This window comes from Spinacia oleracea, chromosome 4 (genome assembly GCF_020520425.1).
Source record: "Spinacia oleracea cultivar Varoflay chromosome 4, BTI_SOV_V1, whole genome shotgun sequence".
Classification (NCBI taxonomy): Eukaryota; Viridiplantae; Streptophyta; class Magnoliopsida; order Caryophyllales; family Amaranthaceae; genus Spinacia; species Spinacia oleracea.
Window position 1 is genome coordinate 182,629,430 of NC_079490.1, and position 22,393 is coordinate 182,651,822.

The 22,393-nt window shown below is 34.5% G+C and overlaps 2 protein-coding genes and 1 non-coding gene across 3 annotated transcripts; 1 reads left to right on the top strand and 2 right to left on the bottom strand.

Moving 5' to 3' along the window:
• Nucleotides 1–728: 728 nt before the first annotated feature.
• Nucleotides 729–3,951, top strand: LOC110799469 (protein trichome birefringence-like 43). Its single transcript, XM_056843168.1, has 5 exons — nucleotides 729–1,161; nucleotides 1,314–1,485; nucleotides 2,092–2,267; nucleotides 2,392–2,550; nucleotides 3,439–3,951. Exons 1-5 carry the CDS (start codon nucleotides 866–868, stop codon nucleotides 3,755–3,757), a joined length of 1,122 nt encoding a protein of 373 aa, XP_056699146.1. The 5' UTR covers nucleotides 729–865; the 3' UTR covers nucleotides 3,758–3,951.
• Nucleotides 3,952–4,145: 194 nt separating this feature from the next.
• TRNAD-GUC (transfer RNA aspartic acid (anticodon GUC)) lies at nucleotides 4,146–4,217 on the bottom strand. Its single transcript has one exon. It is a non-coding gene; the product is annotated as a tRNA-Asp (tRNA).
• Nucleotides 4,218–5,322: 1,105 nt separating this feature from the next.
• On the bottom strand, nucleotides 5,323–8,778 carry LOC130459692 (ubiquitin-like-specific protease 1). Its single transcript, XM_056827190.1, has 6 exons — nucleotides 8,472–8,778; nucleotides 8,213–8,392; nucleotides 8,016–8,120; nucleotides 5,920–5,989; nucleotides 5,708–5,806; nucleotides 5,323–5,606 (listed from the first exon to the last, which is right to left on the bottom strand). The coding sequence occupies exons 1-6, from the start codon at nucleotides 8,639–8,641 to the stop codon at nucleotides 5,508–5,510; spliced, it is 723 nt and encodes a 240-aa protein (XP_056683168.1). The 5' UTR covers nucleotides 8,642–8,778; the 3' UTR covers nucleotides 5,323–5,507.
• Nucleotides 8,779–22,393: the final 13,615 nt, after the last annotated feature.

A 22,393-nucleotide genomic window follows, 5' to 3' on the forward strand; every position in this document is an offset into this window, starting at 1 on the left:
TGGAGTTGAAATGATTAATTAGCTTGGCCAAGCAAATTAGCTAATTTGCTTGAAAAAAAATTTGGCCAATGAAATAAAATAAAATTAAATTAAATTTAAATATTGATTGAAAAATATGACTACATTAAATATCAAGCTAGTAGCTAACCACTAGAGTACTAACTAGCTAGAAAGGGAAGTAGCTTGAAATATTATGTGGCATGACAAGCTAATTAAGAAATTAGCTTACTGTTGGAGATGCTCTAAGGAGTACTACAGTGCTACGTAGTAGATAATAACGATGATGTAGAAAAAAGTAAAAATAACATAGTGAACCAGCCTTATCACTTGCATCATTGGATACCAATTGAGGTTGACATGAGTGGTTAAGAGCATCTTGCTCCTTAACCAAGTTCTCGCATTCGAGCCTTGAGAATGAAAAAAATTTCAACCGGAAAGGATGCTGTCCATCGTGATACCCATGCAAACTCCTATAAAAGATTAGTCTAGTTGCTGAAGGCGATGAAAATTCCTTGCAGTAGGAAAAAAAAAGAAGAAAAACTTGCATCCTTGGATTAATTAAAAATGACCGACTTTATCATCTAAACTAAGCAGTTAACACACATTCTTTATCTTTCTCTCACTCGATCAAATCACATCCGTTTTCGCTTCATCTCAATTTACTTACATTTTAGTAATTTTTTTTTTCTGGTTTCAACTTCCCTTTAACAAGTAATAACCACCCACTATTTTTCTTTATTCTTTATTCTTTTCCTTGTAATTAATTAAAAAGGTTAATTAACCACTCATTAACATAATTAGGCACTTTAAATACTCAAATTCACACTATTTGCAACTCATAACCAACTCTCTTAATTTCTTCATCATGGGAAACTCGACTCCTTTTGCTATGCTTCTGCTGCTGGTAATGGTGGTGATTGGAGAAGGGCATGTTTGGAAAATTACCAACACTAGGAAAAAGATTAGTACTACTAATAATAATAGTATTAGCAAGTCTTGTGATTTATATACAGGGAAATGGGTATATGATAGCTCATATCCTCTTTATGATGCAGCCAATTGTCCCTTCTTTGAGAAACAATTTGGTTGTGAAAAGAATGGAAGGCCTGATAAAAACTATCTCAAGTTTCGATGGAAGCCTTCTCATTGCCGCGTACCAAGGTAACATTTGCTCGCATCTACTAATGTCACAACTAAAATTCAGACGAATCGAAACGACATAGGGCATAAAACCTGTATATTGACGTACTATATATATAGGTAATTAGGTAAATGCATGTATAATGACCTTTTTTTTAACTCTTATTTTTTAGGTTTGATGGTGCTGATTTCTTGAGAAGATTGAGAGGAAAAAGGTTGTTGTTTGTGGGAGATTCAATAAGCTTAAATCAATGGCAATCTCTTACATGCATGCTCCACACGGCCGTGCCGCAATCTAAATACACCTTAGCTAGGACTGGAGGTCTCTCCGAGTTCACTTTACCGGTTAGTCTACTTTCTTTTACGGCAACCACTACATCGGATGTGTTTTTTATGTTTTTAAACTTAAATCTACTTAGGCTTTGTCATCTTCATTTTATTATTATTTATTAAATCATACTAGAAAAATCAGATCAGATCAAACCAGAAAACACAATAAACACTAACAAAAAACATTTTGACTATACGATAAAAAACCAGAAAAATTAGACTAGATCAGGTGAAGTAAACACACCCTTAATTGGGTTGGAAGTCAAAACAAACTACTCCCTCCATCTCCGTACTTAGTTAGAAAGTGACATTTTTTCTTTTGGAACGGGCTAGAATAAAAATGTGATACATTATTTAGGGACGGAAACAGTATCAAAGAAAACATACTAATATATTATACGTATGTACATATCCATGCGCGCGTGCAGGCCTACATAAAAAACACTCGCATAAAACACAATGACAAAACCAGACCAGAAACTAGAAAAATCATACTAGACCAAGTGAATAGAACACACACTTAATTGAGTTGGGAATAAAAACAAACTAATCCCTCCATCCTTGTCTACATACTAAATTACTCATATATATATATATGTACATATCCATGCGCGCGTGCAGGCCTACAATACTTCTTTGATGCTATTGAGAGATGGATTCCTTGTAAAGATTGTGAATAAGAAGATTGGTAGAGTATTAGATCTCAATTCAGTGAGCCAAGTTATATCTTGGAAGGGTTTCGACATTTTGATCTTCAACTCTTGGCATTGGTGGCTTCATACCGGGAGGAAACAACCGTACGTAAGAATACTCTTACTACGTGTAGTATTCTATTACTTGTCAATTTTTATGAATCCTTGATAATTATTATTTTGGTCAAGTTTAATTTGTGTATAATCGGATTAAATTAATTATATGTAGGTGGGATTTCATTGAAGATGGAGATAAGATTTTGGAAGACATGGATCGACTTGTTGCATATGAGAAGGGATTGAGGACTTGGGCTAGGTGGGTAGACTTACATTTGAGTTCTACCAAAATCAAAGTGTTTTTTCAAGGAGTCTCACCGGATCATATGAAGTAAGACTATTTTCTTTTGAAATTAACTTTTTAAATTCTCTATTACTCTTTCCGTCCAAAAATTATAGTCATTTTTTACTAAAAACACGGATTTTAAGAAAAGTGGAATTTAGTGTGTGGAAAATTGAAATATAGTACATTGATGATGAAAAAGTAGAATATAGTACATGTAAAAAAGAATAAAGTACATGGAGAAGATAAAATAGTACATGTTAAAAGAAACAAAATACGTTTTCTTTTTATTTTGTGGTCCCAAATGAGTGTAACATGAGAAATTTTTTGTGTTCAAATAAGGAAATACGACTATAATTATGGACGCGCGATTTGGAAAACAGGACTATAATTTTGGTACGGAGAGAGTAGTATTTTAAGTTGTAGCTAATATTCATACGTGTTTCTCGTTAACATTACAAGAGAAACTTGACATTTATCTGTTCGAATTATTTGGACTTATTTAAGAGAAAATAAGATCAGTTAAAGTTCAAATAAGTTTAATTAATAAGTTTAACTAAACTTATTTAATTGCCAAAAAAATAAAAAAATAAGTTTAATTAATAAAGTATAAATTTTGGAAATAAGTTATTTTTTTCCATACACCAACAGACGGGCTATAACCGGAATAAAGCCCAACTAATCGAAAGCGAGGAAACAGAAGTCCACTAACATAACCAAGTGAGGTTCCATCCTAAAATCAATTGGCAATAAGAAGAGTAACCCACTTAGGTTATAAACTAGAAACTCTTTGCTCAATCTTCAGATGTGGGACACAATACTCACACTTACTTTTTAACATAGCCTTAACTCAAAAGCGATTTCTCTCGTCCAAAAATAACTTGTTGATGGAACTTGTATTATTACGTTATGTAACGTTGTATGTAAGTGTTGCAGTGCCCTAAATTGGACAGCTCCAAATGCAAGAACATGCGTAGGAGTAACTGGGCCGGTACTCAGCGCAACAAACAACGGAGTAGTTGAGCAACACCCAGCAGAAAGGATAGTAGAGAAGGTGTTAAAACAAATGAAAAAGCCAATAGAATTGTTAAGAATAACACCACTTTCACAATTAAGAAGGGATGCTCATCCTGGCGTTTACGGCATTGGTGGCCATAGGCTTCCTGATTGTAGCCATTGGTGTCTCCCTGGTGTTCCTGATGCTTGGAATCACCTCCTTTATGCTTCGCTTTATCAATCCACTTCTTCAAATTAACTTTGTTGTAGTCAATAATTATCTAATACTACTACTTTATCTCTTCATTTTTAGTTGACACGTACATTTTATTTTATTTTGGGATACATATTAATTTAAGAAGATGTTACAAAATGAATATTATTATTCTCTATAGTTTATCACAAAAGGAAGGTAATAACTAATAAGCAATAAACTAGTTAATTTGTTGTGAAGTTCTTAGTCAATTTGCAGATTTTTATTTTGTTATGGAAACCTACATTAGAAGTGAATAAAAACTTCATTCTAATTCCATGAAAAAATGCCATCGATTGACCCGGACTTATTTTATTAAATTGTATACTTCAATTCTGTACATTACCAACAAAAAGTTGTTCATAATTCCCCATGGCAAAAAGTTAAATAAAAACGCCGTTGCCGGGGATCGAACCCGGGTCACCCGCGTGACAGGCGGGAATACTTACCACTATACTACAACGACTTTGTTGTTGAATCTTATTTAATTAATTAAATGAACGTCGTTATACCATATTAGCGGTCTGAAATCAATTACGGTTGAATTGAAACCACAAAAAGTATTTTCCGGTAATTCCTTTGTCTTATTTGTTAAAAAAAAAAAGAAAAAAAGAATAGAAATTAGGTTTAGCTTCTTTGAGAGAATCAAACTAACTCATTCTTTCTGGTAATGAGGGAAATAGAGTGATCAAAAGCCAAAAACCTTCCAACCTCTTTATTCCTCTTCCATCTTCTTTTATTCTCTGTAAATTCTTCTAGTAAACAATAAAAGGAACAAAAATATCTTTAACAATTTGTTTTTCCTTAAAATATTTGCAATGGAAATATTTTTGTCAAACAAAAGGAGCTTAAACCTAAAAAAATAGCAGGGTAAGAGTGTGTTCTATTGACCCGTTTTTCACTATTTTACCTCAAATTATCTTATCACAAATTCTTATTTACAAGGGTTGTACGATAAACACCGGAGTAAAAGTTAACTCAAAGTACTTAAAATTTAAGCTTATATATGTAAAAGTTACACTAGTGGAAAAAGGGTCATTTGCATCGCACTTTTAAGCATATTTGCGTCGCACATCGTGCGTGGCAAAAGCTCTCGACGCAAATGACTAAAAGTCATTTGCGTCGCACATTTGTGCGACGCAAATAACCTTATTTGCGTCGCACAATTAGCAAAAGTGCGTTGCATATAACTTTTCAACATGGTGCCTGAAAAGTCATTTGCAACGCACATTAGCTAAATGTGCGACGCAAATAAGGTTCATTTGCGTCGCACATTTAGCTAATGTGCGTTGCAAATGACTTTTCAGGCACCATGTTGAAAAGTTATTTGCAACGCACTTTTGCTAATTGTGCGACGCAAATGACTTTTAGGCGCAAAAAAAAAAAGTCATTTGCCACGCACAATAGCTTAATGTGCGACGCAAATGAAAATTTTAGCGCCAAAAAATTAAGTCATTTGCCTCGCACATTGAGCTAACGTGCGTTGCAAATGACTTATTTTTATTAAAAAAAATATTCGTTTTTTAATATTAGTTGGAAATTCCGACATGATCGTCTTTGAAATTAGACGGTTCATTCCCAATACCGGGAATACATTTATAATTAATACCTGTCACAAAAGTTTACAACGTAATTAACGTTCCCAATAAAAGGCAATTAAATTCGTCATAGATCGATCAACCAACATGTTACAACAAACATAAAATTATTACAACAAAGGTACGTAGCTAGCTAGAGATCAAGTTCATATTACAAATTAAGCTAAAAATTCGACATTGTTCATGAAGTAATCTGCCCAAAAATCTTTCACCTCATTAATCTCCTCCGCTGAATAAGGCAATGTTCTTGAAAAATCCTAAAAAAGTGTAAATAATTCAATTTATCAACGATTGATCAATATAATAGTTTTGTGTACTTCAATTTATTATATAAAGTACGTAGTTTATGAGAACATACCTTAGTAAGATCTTGACTATTAGCATGATTCATTATTATGTCGTACATAAAACGCATGACGTAGTAGCCACAATCTAGTGATCCCGGTTGTTGAGCACACTAAATGCATTAAAATAAATAACACAAGTAAAATTTCTATCACATTGTATGTTATAATTTTGAAAAACTTATTTCTTAGGTAAATAATAAACTAATTATATATATATATATACCTGTGCTGGAATCCATGTTAATTTAGTTCCCTTAGATTGTCCACCTAGTCTCTTGTAACTCCGAAAAGCACTACACATTCGATAAAATATGCAATTATATATACTTTGTTTACACATGTAAATGCAAAGAATATTTTACATGTAAGTGCAATTATATACTTTGTTTACACATGTAAATGCAATTATATACGTAGTAGTCACATTTAAGGCTAATTGGGTCGTACGTTCTAGGTCATTTTTAGGCAAAAATGATGTTTTCGAACCCAACTTTGAACCAAAGAACCTAAGGAATGTTTTCAAACTTATTACACGTCTCATATGCATAGTTATAACTTTCTAAGGCCCTTTACAATCTATTATTTCACATTTAAGGCTAATTGGGTCGTCCTAGGTCATTTTTAGGCAAAAATGATGTTTTCGAACCCAACTTTGAACCAAAGAACCTAAGGAATGTTTTCAAACTTATTACACGTCTCATATGCATAGTTATAACTTTGTAAGGCCCTTTACAATCTATTATTTCACATTTAAGGCTATTTGGGTCGTCCTAGGTCATTTTTAGGCAAAAATGATGTTTTCGAACCCAACTTTGAACCAAAGAACCTAAGGAATGTTTTCAAACTTATTACACGTCTCATATGCATAGTTATAACTTTGTAAGGCCCTTTACAATCTATTATTTCACATTTAAGGCTATTTGGGTCGTCCTAGGTCATTTTTAGGCAAAAATGATGTTTTCGAACCCAACTTTGAACCAAAGAACCTAAGGAATGTTTTCAAACTTATTACACGTCTCATATGCATAGTTATAACTTTGTAAGGCCCTTTACAATCTATTATTTCACATTTAAGGCTATTTGGGTCGTCCTAGGTCATTTTTAGGCAAAAATGATGTTTTCGAACCCAACTTTGAACCAAAGAACCTAAGGAATGTTTTCAAACTTATTACACGTCTCATATGAATAGTTATAACTTTGTAAGGCCCTTTACAATCTATTATTTCACATTTAAGGCTATTTGGGTCGTCCTAGGTCATTTTTAGGCAAAAATGATGTTTTCGAACCCAACTTTGAACCAAAGAACCTAAGGAATGTTTTCAAACTTATTACACGTCTCATATGCATAGTTATAACTTTCTAAGGCCCTTTACAATCTATTATTTCACATTTAAGGCTATTTGGGTCGTCCTAGGTCATTTTTAGGCAAAAATGATGTTTTCGAACCCAACTTTGAACCAAAGAACCTAAGGAATGTTTTCAAACTTATTACACGTCTCATATGCATAGTTATAACTTTGTAAGGCCCTTTACAATCTATTATTTCACATTTAAGGCTATTTGGGTCGTCCTAGGTCATTTTTAGGCAAAAATGATGTTTTCGAACCCAACTTTGAACCAAAGAACCTAAGGAATGTTTTCAAACTTATTACACGTCTCATATGCATAGTTATAACTTTGTAAGGCCCTTTACAATCTATTATTTCACATTTAAGGCTATTTGGGTCGTCCTAGGTCATTTTTAGGCAAAAATGATGTTTTCGAACCCAACTTTGAACCAAAGAACCTAAGGAATGTTTTCAAACTTATTACACGTCTCATATGCATAGTTATAACTTTCTAAGGCCCTTTACAATCTATTATTTCACATTTAAGGCTATTTGGGTCGTCCTAGGTCATTTTTAGGCAAAAATGATGTTTTCGAACCCAACTTTGAACCAAAGAACCTAAGGAATGTTTTCAAACTTATTACACGTCTCATATGCATAGTTATAACTTTCTAAGGCCCTTTACAATCTATTATTTCACATTTAAGGCTATTTGGGTCGTCCTAGGTCATTTTTAGGCAAAAATGATGTTTTCGAACCCAACTTTGAACCAAAGAACCTAAGGAATGTTTTCAAACTTATTACACGTCTCATATGCATAGTTATAACTTTCTAAGGCCCTTTACAATCTATTATTTCACATTTAAGGCTAATTGGGTCGTCCTAGGTCATTTTTAGGCAAAAATGATGTTTTCGAACCCAACTTTGAACTAAAGAACCTAAGGCAAAAATTTTGGCAAAAATGGCATTTTCATATGCATACTTTACTTACTTGTTTAGTGGCTCCTTAATCATCAAATTTCTCTTCTTCTGTTGAGAATCAAATATGTAGACCTCACGTTTAGACAAGCAAAGAACTAAAAGCATCCAGTGACTCCTACATACAAACAATAAACGTATGTAGTTAGAAAAAAAAAAGTTAAATTTATAACAATCAATTAAAAACGAAGTTCAAAGTAATTTTCATACTTTTCGTAGTATGGACATAAGATGAATGTCTTAGAACTAAGTGCACTCATGGACCTCGTGATGTACAATAGAATTCGATCTGCATCGGACTTTAACATGGTGGCCGAGATCATCTCCGGGCACATGAATCCAATACTATTGGGGTGACAATCATCGTGAAAACACAACTCACTCAAAGCCCTATAATATAGAGTGTAAGAACGTTAAGACAATCATAAAAATCAAATTTAGGGGCAAAATATGAATTTAGGTAACTCACGTAGCAAAAACTTGTATTATTGATATATTGAGCCATGCTCCCGAGAGAAGTTGATCGGTGTCTTCAACGGTGACACTAATTTCAAAGTCCTTTTCCATATTGAATGTCCTTTTAGTGCAATGTACCTTAACGTGCTCCCCTTCTTTTAATCCCAACATCATAGTTTTCATCACATTGCACTTACCACTCAAATTTTGCACTTTATAATTTTCAAGGAAATAGGTTTTTGATTTAGTGTTGGACGCTTTTGTTCCACTTCCCCCAACCACTATCTCTTTCCCTTTGTTCCCTTTCCCTTTAGGCTCTTTACTTGTAGGCTTGTTTACCTGAGGTATGATTTTCAAATAACGATATACATATTAGTGAGCATACATGGTATAATAGTTCTACTTCAAATTATCATGCATATGTTAGTTACCTCCTCATTCGTAAGCGACACCAAATGTTTTGGCCACTGAGTGAAGGTACCATGAGCTTGAGCAAGTTTCTTAATATATTGAGAAGGCACGGGGACGGGAGCTTCTTTGTACGCGGGCTCAAAATCATCAACGCTCACTTTCACGTTATCGGACGTGACGTCGTTGTGGTGATCAAGGAGCAACTCTGGACATATGGTACCATAGGCAACAAAGACTTTCTCCGAGCCTATGTTCAGGTATAGATGGCACGGGACAGGTTCCTTATTATTTATTTTGAACAATAACGCAAATACAATGTAACATGTTAGAAAAGTTCAATAGAATTAACTAGAAACAAAGTACTTGAAAAACACAAATTATCATACCGTAATGTCGGCAAATGGATCTAAACCCCCGGAACGACAACTACTATGAACATTTGCGTCTATCCTCATATGGCTTGGTATTTGGACACCAAGTTCTTTAGCAAATGTGATAAATTTCTCCATGACCATGGCATCCATCTTGGAGTTCATCTCTTGTATTGTCTCATCTTTGACCCTTTCGGTCACTCTTGCTTCCATTTCCTCCATCTCCGCATCTCCATACCGTCGAAAGCTACGCCGCTCTCCGGTCCCCCACACAGCTTTGATGCCTACTCCACCACCAAATGTTAGTGGTCTCCCTTCTTTAGTCTTACCAAGTGCACGAGATAAGACATCATCTCGTGCACTTTTGGGAACAAATTCCCCTTCATCTTGTTTCCTTTTCCATTCATCCTACATGAAATCAAATGGTTTTGAGAAAAGTTCAACACTTGGTTTCATATTTAAGAACATATATGAAATTAGAGGAATCACAACATTACGCAAAATTGTTAAATGAACTTACAATATTTTCTTTGACCTTTTGTGTGCCCTCATCCGGCAAGTAAGGATTTCCTTTCTCATCTGGTTTCGATCTTGCAAGAAGCCATAAACATGTCCTACTCGGCAAACTTGAAGAAATTGTAGACGCAGAGGAACCTTCAGATGACGAAGAAACTGAGGGAATGTACCCTTTTCTCTGCCATTCACTTGTCATTTCAGCATATGATTTCTGTCCCATATGATGAGGATATATGTTGAAAGATTGACTTTGTCTTGCTTTCTCACTTATTTCCTAATTTTAGGGGGGTAAAAGAAATTATTACAACAAAATAAAACTTAGATTATAACAAGACTTTAAATAAGAATAATTTTTATACCTCAGCTTCTTCGGAGGTACGTATCTTCACAAATTCCTTCCATATATCCTTAGTTATATAACTATACAAATCATATGGCATCTTTTCATCTTTTGGCCTTTTCCTTGTACCCCGAATCCAACCAGTCGTCAATCTTGATTTGAATTCCCTCCAACGCTTATCACAACTCTTTAAGACAACTTCTTTCTTAGTTTCATCTGTGATATGAAATTCTCTCTAAATGAAAGAAAAAGAAAAGGAACAAGAAAGTCTTTTAGCACATGAAAAAGACACGTAGATATGTACAACTGAATTTCCAAAATAAAACCGGTTACCTTGACGTCTTCCCACAAAGTGTCTTTTATTCCTTGTGAAACATCTTCCCAGGTTCTGATCAATATTGAAACCTTTGCGCGACTTATCTCGCCAATGTGATTCTTGTAATCCGTTGCCCATTTCCCTGTGGGTCGGTCCAAGTGATCCCATTCAATTTTTCTTGGAACCCCGGGCATGGATTTTATTCCTTTTGTAGGGCCTCTTGGCTTCTTTTTTTGCTTTTGGGGCACTTGATTTGGTGATTTGTTAGAAGGACCTGAATTTGCGTGTTGATCTTCATCCATGCCTGACGCTACTGCATTGGAAAATCATTAAAATTACATACCTTCAAAAGCAGGATTTTAAAATAAAAATAAAGTTCTGATCAGTTCATAACCAATAACAAGTTCCCATAGTACAATTCATTTCACATCACAAATTCACAAACCCGAATTTTGTAGCAAACCCAAAACATCATTTCATAACCTACACAAACCATCTCATAAACCTAAACAAACCCAAAAATTCATTTCATAACCTTAATTCAACAAAACCTAATTGTAATAAACAAATAATTTCAACAAAACCAACTATTACAATTCACCAAAAACTACAATTAAAATTCAACAAAACCTAAATCTTAAATGTGCACAATTAAAATTCAATTAAATAATATCCACAATTAAAATTCAATCTTAAAATTCAACTAAAATGTACCATTAAAATTCAAACATAATATCCACAATTATAATTAAAATGCACAATTAAAATTCAATTAAATAATATCCACAAAATAAAATTTAAATGTACCTAATTAATCGATGGAGCAATTGAAGAGAGGAGGGCCAGCGGCGTGGCAGCCGACGGCGTTAGCAAGCAGCGGCGACAGTGACCTGTGAAGAGGCCGGGGGTTGAACGACGATCAGGGGGCGGCGACGAGCAGGAAGTTGGAGGACAATGAGCTGTGCGAAGAGGAGGTTGACGCGGCAGGAAGACGAACAGCAGGTCGAGGAAGACGGAGGTTGACGGCGGAGGACGAGGTTGACGGCGGAGGACGAGGAAGGCCGAGGAAGTTGGAGGAAGGAATTGAAGCAGTGAGGGGTGAAGCTTTTGCAATTGGGTTTCAATTTAGGTCGCTGTGGAATATCGCATTGGAGAGCTAGCTAGCGCCAACAAAATTAAATTTTAGAAAAAATTCAAAACATCATTTGCGTCGCAGAATTACTAAACTGCGACGCAAATGACTCTAGGATGCCCCCCAGAGTCATTTGCGTCGCAGATTAGTAAATCTGCGACGCACTTGATTGAGTTAATTGCGTCGCAGTTTTACTAATCTGCGACGCAAATGACTCTGGGGGGCATCCTAGAGTCATTTGCGTCGCAGTTTAACAAAGCTGCGACGCAAATGACTAAATTTTATGCTAAAATTTGTCATTTGCGTCACATGTTTAGAATGGCGTGGCAAATGCGGGGATGCAAATAAGCCTTTTTCCACTAGTGTTATTTATTTTTTAGTGATTTATTTTTTCATTTTAATAAAACTTATTTCTTCAAAATCACTAATAATGTATAAAATTATTCATTTAACCCTTTAAAATGTTTATCTAGTAACTTTTTTTTACTAATATAAAAGTTAATCAAAACTAGGTTAAAGTTACAAAAAAAAATGAGTAAAAGTTATCTTGCTGTACAATAAATTTATTTTACACCTTGTGCGCGCAAGACCTTTTGTTATCTTATTTAGGATTATTTGAACTTAACTCAACTTATATGAATTTAATAGAACTTAAAACTCATTGAAGAATAAATTGGACTTGGATAGCTCTTATTTTTCCTTAACTTATCTTTTATGAACTTGCCTCATCTTATCTTTTATCTAAACATATTTTTTCTGAACTAATTGGAAATAAGGTGAATAAAACAGGCTCAAATAAGCCTACACTCTCGATAAACAACTTGAACCTGTACTCGAGCTCTGTTCATTTATTTAATAAGCTAGATTTAAATGCACGAGTCACATTTTATAACATTCTTTTGCATTTTTAGGAAATTTCACAAAAAAGGAAAGCAAAGGTGGTTTAGAAGAGGTTATTTTTAAAAAAAATTCAATAGTTTAAAAAAAAGTAGTGTTCGAAGTTGTTATGACCTGACCCCTCTTATTGCTATATGGTTTTAAGATGGAACCTCCTACGGTCTTGTTAAGTGGGCTCTCTCTCTTGATAACGGGTGCGGTCCAGACCCGTATTTAACATGGTATCAGAGCCAGGTCCACAGCTGGGACCTTACTGTACTGTATTCTGGGCCAACTGAACGGGATCCATGTGAGGGGGAGTGATAAAAGACACACTGACCCATGAAACATCACATGTGACCCATATTGAAAAGGGACCTCACACGTGAAAGGAAGTGTTAAGATCTGACCCATGAAACATCACGTGTTGAGAGTCCCACATTGATAAAAGAGAAGAGAGTTAAACATTTAATAAAGCAAAGGGCCTACTCCTCTTATTGCCATATGGTTTTAAGATGGAACCTCCTACGGTCTTGTTAAGTGGGCTCTCTCTCTTGATAACGGGTGCGGCCCAGACCCGTATTTAACAGAAGTAGATGGAGGATTGAATTATAATGATTTTATTCAAACCATGAGGAAATATTGGCATCGGGCAACTAGTAAAATTTACAGTTTTTTCACCAAATATCCTCAAGGTTTAATTTTATTCACCAAATACTCTCGTATTTTCAATAATTCACCAATATTCCTGAAATTTTCAAAAATTCATGATGTGATCACGCCTTTAAGTCACCATTCGAATTTATGGGGTTTTATCTTCTTTTTCCTCTTATCTCTCCACCTCCATCATCAAATCAGAAGAATACAAAGGCTAATGATTAGTATAGCCTTAGTTTTTATATTCTTAAACTAGCTAGTGGTTCGGGCGAGCCCCGAATTGTTGCATATAGTTTGATTTTTTTTTGTTCATGTCAAATTTACTTATAAATTTCTTTATATAGGCAATTTGAGAATAATATAAACTTCATTATATATGAAATTTCAAAATAAAGTTAGTATATTAATTAATATTTTGATCAAATATATTAGTATATCGAATATTTTTGGTCAAATCAGCTTATCAAACATTTAAAATATGTTATACTTAGTAGGACGAAAATTTTATTAGATGATTAAAATGAGTATATTCAATATGTATTAATGATGTAATACTTTTAGGTAGAGAAATATTTCAGCCAAATACTATTAAAATTGGTCAAATAATTTAAGAATATTCGTGCATGCGCGGGACTTAATCTAGTAAATATTTTTTTTTATTTTTTTTTGACACTGGCAAATTGCAACATATATTAATACAGAAATAAAATACACATTGAAACTAGAACATTCACTACAAAAAAACACGGCACATTGTGACGCTTTTTGGGACAAATTGTGACGCTCTACAGTGTCGCTATTTCACATAGCGACGCTTTGGGAGAGGGTCGCTATTTTCATTGCCGCTATTTACCGACGCTTTAGAGCGCCACAATTTGCAAAATATCGACATATTTCTCCGTCGCTATTTGGGATATAGTGACTCTACAGGGAGTCGCAATATTTAGACTGTATAAAGCGTCACTATTTGCACGCGTATAAACACATTTTTTCGCCACTATAAACCATATAGAGACGCTTTAGACACCCGAAATATATAGACTCTTATTAGAGTCACTATATGTTCACTTTCGTGCGAGGTCCCCCCATTCCCTCCAAAATAATTTAGACCCTTTGGAGCGTCACAATTTGCATCATATTATTTTTCATATATACATAATAATTTAGACGCTTTGGAGCGTCACAATTTGCATTCACACTTGTGTGTGTGTGTGTGTGTGTGTGAATTAATCTAAAATCATGAATTGTCTATAAAAATATATATTGACCATAGATGATGGTAATCAAATACAAGAATCAATTTACTACATTATCATAAAACAACGTAACGTCGTGCTTTGATTAATTTAGAAAAAGTGATTAACAATCATCCATACATTAAATTAATTTACAGAGTCTAGTCAAACTGAAATAAAAGCAACATGTTATAACAAAAACAACTTTCTAACATCATTTTTTCTATAAGATAGTCCAAAACTAAATACCAAGTAAACCTAACTAATTACCAAGTAAACCTATTGCTATGTTAGCGGCTTCAAGATAACTTGTTAATCTTGATCTACATTTTACCATTACCACTTGAATCATCAATAATCTGCAAAGAAAATTTAATATGTCAAATATATATATACAAAGCATGATGAACACATTTTTAAATCAAAGGAAAATTAACAACAATAGTCATTTGAATCACTCAAATTATAAGTGACCATCTGTTCCTGATGCGCCAATTCAGCCTACCCTTTTTCACCATATTCCTCCTTCTAACCTTTCTGCTAAATTTGTTGAGAATGTCCTTGGCCGCTTATTTGCAGCCAATACTAATGGTGTTAAGGCTTTCGAGTTCTTCAAGTTCACCCTTCACTATTTCAACGTATCTCACTTCAGATGCATTTCAATTATATATGTTGATATTAGCTTTTCATGTTTATTTTGTCATCTACAATTAAAGTTCTCAACATTTTCTATCAGCTTTAAAGTTAAGCAGGAGGATCATATCCCACATAGCGTCATGTTAGCTCTTCAAAAATGATTTTCCAAACCTGGACAAAACTAAAAAGAACTTCTCTTCAAGCTGAAATATCTTATCGATCAGCTTATTCTAATTGCTACTCTATGTACTTTGTTTTAATCTGCAACCATCTTTAAGACATTTCCCAACATTTCTCTTACCGTTTAGCATACATCCAAAAGAACAGACCCGCATCTTTAATTCAGACCACATATGCGCCAAAATCCATTCTCAGCCTTGATCAAACAGTTTAGGTTCTATTTGCAGCTAATTTAGCACTAAAATCCAACAAACATTATTATGCTCATGCTAGGAAACAACCTTAATCGTCTGATGGGTGTTGTGAGTGGTACAAATGATACAATACAAAGTAGGCAGGATGAATAACTCACATCTTCACTGTACTACTGGTCAAACTAAGGGGCAAATGTGATTTTAAAGCGCTCACAACAAAAATGAAGATAGGACAAGATTAGTTGCATATCGTCTAGGTTATAATCCAAGTTCACAAATTGTGCATCAGCCTCGGTTACTTTCATTCGTTATTTAAAAGTCTTTCTTCTGTGACGTTGTGCCAAACAAAATACGGCAACAAAAGATATGACCCTCAATCCATGTCCAACAATGCGTGAGAGTATATGGCCAAAGGCCTCAGCTGGGGATCATGAATCTAAAATCAAAATTCACATAGGAAGCAGCAGACACCAGGTACTGTAAGTTCTTGAGAGCGTAAATGGTTTTAAAGGACAGAGCTACACTCAAAGGTTTGTCTCCAACAGAAAACAAGCATTGTATCATTTGCTTGTAAACTACAACTCACTAGAGAAGCCTAGCCTTTACTAACCAATTCTTTTTTTCCTATACTTGTTTAGCAATCTAATTCCCTATAGCTATCACCAAGTGTTTGAAAGTCTACTTTACTAATCAGTTGCATTTCAGACATTTCTACAGTTATTCTGCAGATAATCAAATACACAGTATGGCTGATAGACTGCAGCAACATTTCTTACATTACTACTCTGTATAAAAATAAGTTTTGATGGTACATTATCCACAGAAGACAGAAGCAAAGAACAATTCGGACACTCACCACGATAGCAGATATATCTTGGGACTCAAAACGATCAAACAAAAATTCCAGGTTCTCTATGAATGCCTTGTCCATACGTTGTGAGATCAGGCATCTCAAATCCATATTTCTTCCTAGTAACTACGCATACATCATTAACAATATTAGATTATTGATGCAAGAAAGCCAAGACTACTTATTCAAGCATAACTAACCAATAGAACATGAGGTTTTACTCCTTTCCAGATCCCAACAACTGCAAGATCCATGGGGGGTCTATAGTTGAGGATTTATCCTTTTACAGGGGCATGGGTTGACTTGTCGAGTGAAAGGATACCATTTTATAAAAATCTAATGTTCATTTTTTTTCCATATAGTGAGCATAACCCTTTTTTCAATTTCCTGTTAAATATCATTTGAAATTTTTGGCAAAAGAAGAAGAGAGAGATTCTACTCTTTTAACTTTTCAAGTGTAACCGATCTCAAAAGATATAATTTCATTTTCCTACAAAACCAGATAATATCAAATTAAACAAAACATCTACCTTTCTTTTTTTTCTTTTTAAAATCCTTAAGAGAAATAAGGTAATAAATAAATGCAGAGCCAGTAGACTATTCGACACCTGCGAGTGGTTAACTAAATATTTACAGCTTATTTATATATGATGTCAAGTTGTTAACTAAGTGCCACACATATCATGTTGGCTATTAGATTACCTAAATGTGCAATTTCTGGCGTCAATTTGAGCACCAGCTAGCAATGAGGTAGAGAAGGATAACCAGATAGACTCTTCTAGGCTCCCGCACTCACTCTCGGTTGCTTTCCTCTTTCGAATGTTGTCACATGGTAGCCTGAATGTAAGAGACAGAAATTTTAAATCAAACAACGAACAAACACTAATTTATGAAATTTGGGGAAAAGAGGAGTACCCTAGGTACAAGGTAACACCAAGAATCTGTTTTGTCGAGTTCACTGTTGCAGCCTCCATCGGAACCTAAATTCTCGTTCATCTCAGAAGAAACCTCAATTGCTATGGGGTAGTACTCGAGATACATAGGTTCTGGGCGTTCAGATGGTGTATGAAATCCTCTAAGCTCGTTAATCTACAGATCATACAAATACAGATTTAAAACTGCTATATTAGTCCACCCACACAGTAAAACCCGATCACTATGATGGGAGAAAGAAAGATAGTTACTTGTCTGGTAAAGTCTCATTCTCTAGCAAGGCCCTCTGCTCCTAGATTATTAAAAAAAAGGTAAAAACTGCATCTTTAGTCTTAGATAAAACACATACTACCATGTCACCAAGACCAACAACAAACATCAAACAAAAATTATAACTATTGAGTCATATAAATACTGTGAGGTACCTGTATCCGTGAATGCTCGAGTTGTTCCATCAACAGTTGGTCCTGCAATAGCAAGTACTCCCATAAATCGATATTAATTTGGGTGCTTGTCGTACAATAATAGCCTCAAACAATCATTTTTGAAACAATCATGATATGATTAGATAGGTGAGAAGGAGAAGCAAGTTTTCCCGCTGCAGGAAAACAATCATTTTTGAAACCCTTACCGCAATAGTGTAACATCTGGAAAAAAAAGAAATATAGCATATTGGGATAAGAAAGTCCCAATTGTGGATAATCGGATTATTGAATTACAATATATTGTAAAGAGTTAGAAAGAGTAGAGCAGTGAGAGTTTTAAAGAAAATACATAACATTAATAGAGTATGGGTAGTCTGCTTTGTTTTTTCATGTGTTGCTTTGGTTCAAATTTAGATGTAATGGCCAACTTGTTGGCCTGTTAGTATATTCTTCCCCAGATTTGACAAGTTTTATTCTGAAGGAGTATACATTTAACTGATCTGAGATTTTATGTGTCTCTTTTATGGACTATTGATCTTCCTGCTGTCAGAAAAGGTCCTGATGTTATTGTGCATAAACTATCATTTTGTCTAATAACTAAGATATAATATAAATAATCTTAAACATGACAAAACAAAAAGCAAAAAAACAAACAAACAATAATTACAGTAAAGGCAACGTACTGTCTGAACATTAATCTTTAAACTCCGCAGGTGATCACACGCATTGGGTTCGAAGACACTTAATCTATGAAAAAAACAAGTTCATCTATGCAAAAATAGAACAAAAAAAATGCGTACCAAGGCATCCACTTCATGTTGTCGGTAAGCCTCAACTAAAGAAATATTCATAACATCTGAAGAACCAGGAATTCCAGGAGATGGCCTCGTTTAAGGTCGGTTAGAGATAGGTAGATCAACATTTGCATGATTATGCATGCTATATTCCATGTGCATCTACTGAATTCAAACCATCATTGGCAGGTGGCACGATTTGATGAGGGAAAGCACCCATCATCAAGTCCTACAATGAAAATAAACATAGATCAGTTACAAATTCATAAGATCAATATTGTAATGGGAGGAGTGTAATCAGATTTGAATGTGTTTTTCTTACTTTTGACATCAGAATTTGAGACATTTAACCTTATACTTTGTTCGTCAACATCTTACTCAACCTTAATTCTATTTCATATAAAAGCTAACAAATGCATCTAACTAGTGTAAAACATTACAATTCCAACAGAGAGAAACTAATAACCAAGGACAACGTTTTCATAAAATTGGGAAGGCCGTCCTGTCTCAAGAAACTATGCTCTAGCAGAAAATATATGTACATATTTGCAGTACACTTCAGGAGGGTCTTGTTAATTATGTCCCCATCGAGTATCACAAAATGTGTCTTCCAAGGATAAAGAAGACACGGGTTACATTACAGTCCATAAACAACGAGAGGAAGACTGCTAACGAGAGAAAGATTGCACAATAATGACATACAATTACCAGCAATATTAAATTTGTGGCACTGAGATTAAACTCACACCGGTCATCTATTATTTGACAGTCATTATATTTCCAGGTGTTTAAAACCACTTTACAATGGATAAATGCTTTGCGTATAGAAGTGAGCTATACTATGTCATAGATTGAGTGAAAGAAGATAAAGGAAATATGGATTGAGCAAGAGATTACTATGGATTAGTTACCTGTAAAATATGTTCTGCCTTCACAAGAATCGTTTGGCACAGAGCAGTAATAGTTTATCCAATAGAACTAATTAACTGAATTTCTATAACTCTAAACTGCCTAAACTAGAGCTTGTGTTACCTGGAGTACAAAAATTCCCATCAGTAGCCAACACAGACTCGCAGCAGCAAAAGAACTCCTTAATGTATTCATGTCCTACTCTGCTAATTCATGTCTTTCAGTTGTTTCTAGCATCTCACTGTACCATAAAACAGAAGAAAATAATTACCAGTTGACCACAACTGATTAACTAAATGACTAATGACCTCAAATGGATAACTTATTGTAAAGCTTGTACATCTAGCAAGCGATAATATTTCAAAAACGTTACGGCCACAAACCTATAGAAACAAAAAGTTCGAGTAGAACACAAGCTACCCCCTCTTGAGGAACTAAAGCTAGATTTGGTCCCCATTGAGCTCTTTTAGAAACAAAATTCTATCCAGTTTAACTACTTACAATGCGAATAATAATCCTAACGAGAGACGAGGGCTAACCATACTACTTACAACGTATTCCAAACCTTGAGGTCACTACAAAAGTTCAGAAAATATTGGCTTCCTGAAGGAAAATTAAATATATGAACAACCTAACCTAATTGTGTGGTTTGGCAACTAACAGTAAGGTGGACTACCAGCAAAACAATGAACACTGACTACCAGATGAAATCCAGATAGAAAGCACAGACATTGCATTAACTTTTAATTAGGTAAACTAGTAAAGTAACTTGCCAAACTTACACCCACGCAATCAGTTGTTATGAAACAAAGACGCATACCTTGCAGTCATGTTCCTCGGCAAAATATTCCCTATTGACATTACTCTTGGGAATGGAATCATTAGTGCGGATGCTAAGAGCACCATCTCGAACTTGGACCGGCATACGACACTCAAGATCAAATAGACATACTTGACATAAATTTCTCAATTTACTGCATGTTTGGAAAATCTCTGTTTTCTTATACCTAGCATCTGGACCTGGTCTCCATCAGAAAACTGTAAAAGGCCTTGTACCGATCTTACATTCCTTGTCGTATTCTGGTTTAGTCTGCAAGATGAATACCAACTAATTGTAAAATTCCCATTGTCAAGTTAACGATAAAATAGATAACGCCCCTGAAATACTGACATAGTCGAGCTTTAACATACTGTACAATGACATGTACCTAGAGAAAAGAATACTCCATGCTTTTTTACTAACATACTAGTCAGTGAGTTCCCAAATATACCTACATCATATTTTATGGATAAACTGAATATCACGAAGGTTGACAAGAATCTAACACATTCAATCTTACTATGATCAATTTAATCAACCAAGAATACTATAAATAATTCAATAAATAAAAAATGAATTGAATATGAAAAAAAAAATAAAGAAGGTAACCAATTTGGACCCCTTCAAGGCTTCACGTATACTAAAGAAACCCAAAGTTCAACCGAAAAATCGCAATTTCATATGGGAAATCGGAAATTAACAGTTAAATCCGCGAATGTTGAGATTAGAATCCTACAAATAAAACCTATATCAATTACAATACAACAATGGAAAATAACAATTGACCATAAATCAAAAACATAAAAATAATATGTTGAACTATCATATAAATCTGTTTAATTGCCTCAAAAGCATTAAATTTTGTAGAAAACAAAGTTACAGGATATACATTAGGAGTCAAAATAAAAAAAAATCAAACCTGCAATCCAGGCAATATCTGAGTAGGACTGCTTCAAGTTACGAACCTGGCAATCCTGAAATAGTTTCAAATATTTGTATCCATAAATTGGTGTTAAAAGAAAATTTAGTGAGGCTCCAGGATTTACCATTTTATTTGCTGTGAAGTATCGAGCACTTAATATAACTCATAAGATCGTAAAGAATGGGTTGAATCACCAACTGGAAAATCTGTCATAATCAGAAGTAAAAGATAAGTATTTTTTCATTATCCATGATTGACAATTATTGAAGGTAAGAGTAAGGATATGTAGAATAGAAGGTGTTATATGAGCCTCTTGGCTGTTGTAGCAGGCAACATTATAGAATAAGAGCAATGAATCATGTGATGTAATGAGTTAAAGGCCTACTTCTAGAAGCCACACCATGCGAAATACACCTGAATTCCACCATATTTCCACTGAATCAGTTGCTAAATTGAGCTTTAAGAAAAATATGTGGTGTATGAATAAACCTAATCCTAAATCACATGTGAAAGAAATATAGGAATACATGTGAGCTACATCTTATTTGAATCCATAAAGGTTGAAACACCTTTTTCAGTTCATTGGATAAGATAACTAGAAATGCAAACTTCAAATAAATTTTCTTGAAATGTTGTATAGATCTTTTCCGGAAAGGTTGGATCGAATAAATATTCAAAGCAATTGAACCATCATAGTATTTCGAACAATAAATACTAATAGTTTTTAAACACAAACAACCGACGGCAAAAAAGTAGGCAAAGCATTAACGAAAGAGATGAACTATTTTACTCATGCGCCACCGTACCATAGCATCCTTGTTAAAGATAGTACTAGGCAAAGGCACCTGCTTGTTGCTGCCTAGCTAGCATAGATGTAAGTCAGTCAACCACCTCCCTTCTTGATCTCCATTTAAACCCAGCTTGTACATGATTATCAGTGCCGGAATAACTTAAAAACTCCTCAGGAACAACATAAACCATGTGCCTAAGACTCCTCTCAGTGCCCACTACAACAAGTACAAATTTCCCACAAGAATCTTTCAATACATAATGAACAATCCGACTGCCTCTTTCTTGAGACACAAATTCCTCCTTTCATTCCACAAAATTTACACCGTTCTTCACCATTCTCCCTAAGAAAGCTCACACTATTAATCAAATCCCTCATACAAACTCTAATTATAACCTCTCAGGGGCAGAAAATTACACTGTCCAACCCAAACAAATTTTGCCTCTAAAAAGCTATAAAAACACAGCAATCAATAACAAAACCTACAACAAATGGGGTGTAAATCCCCAAATCATACCAGAAATCCCTACAATTTTAAACCCCAGAAACCCCAATTAAATCCCAGCTAAAAGTGAATAAACATAAGAAGTAAAAAAATGTTATGCATCGGTATCAGCGATAAAGCATA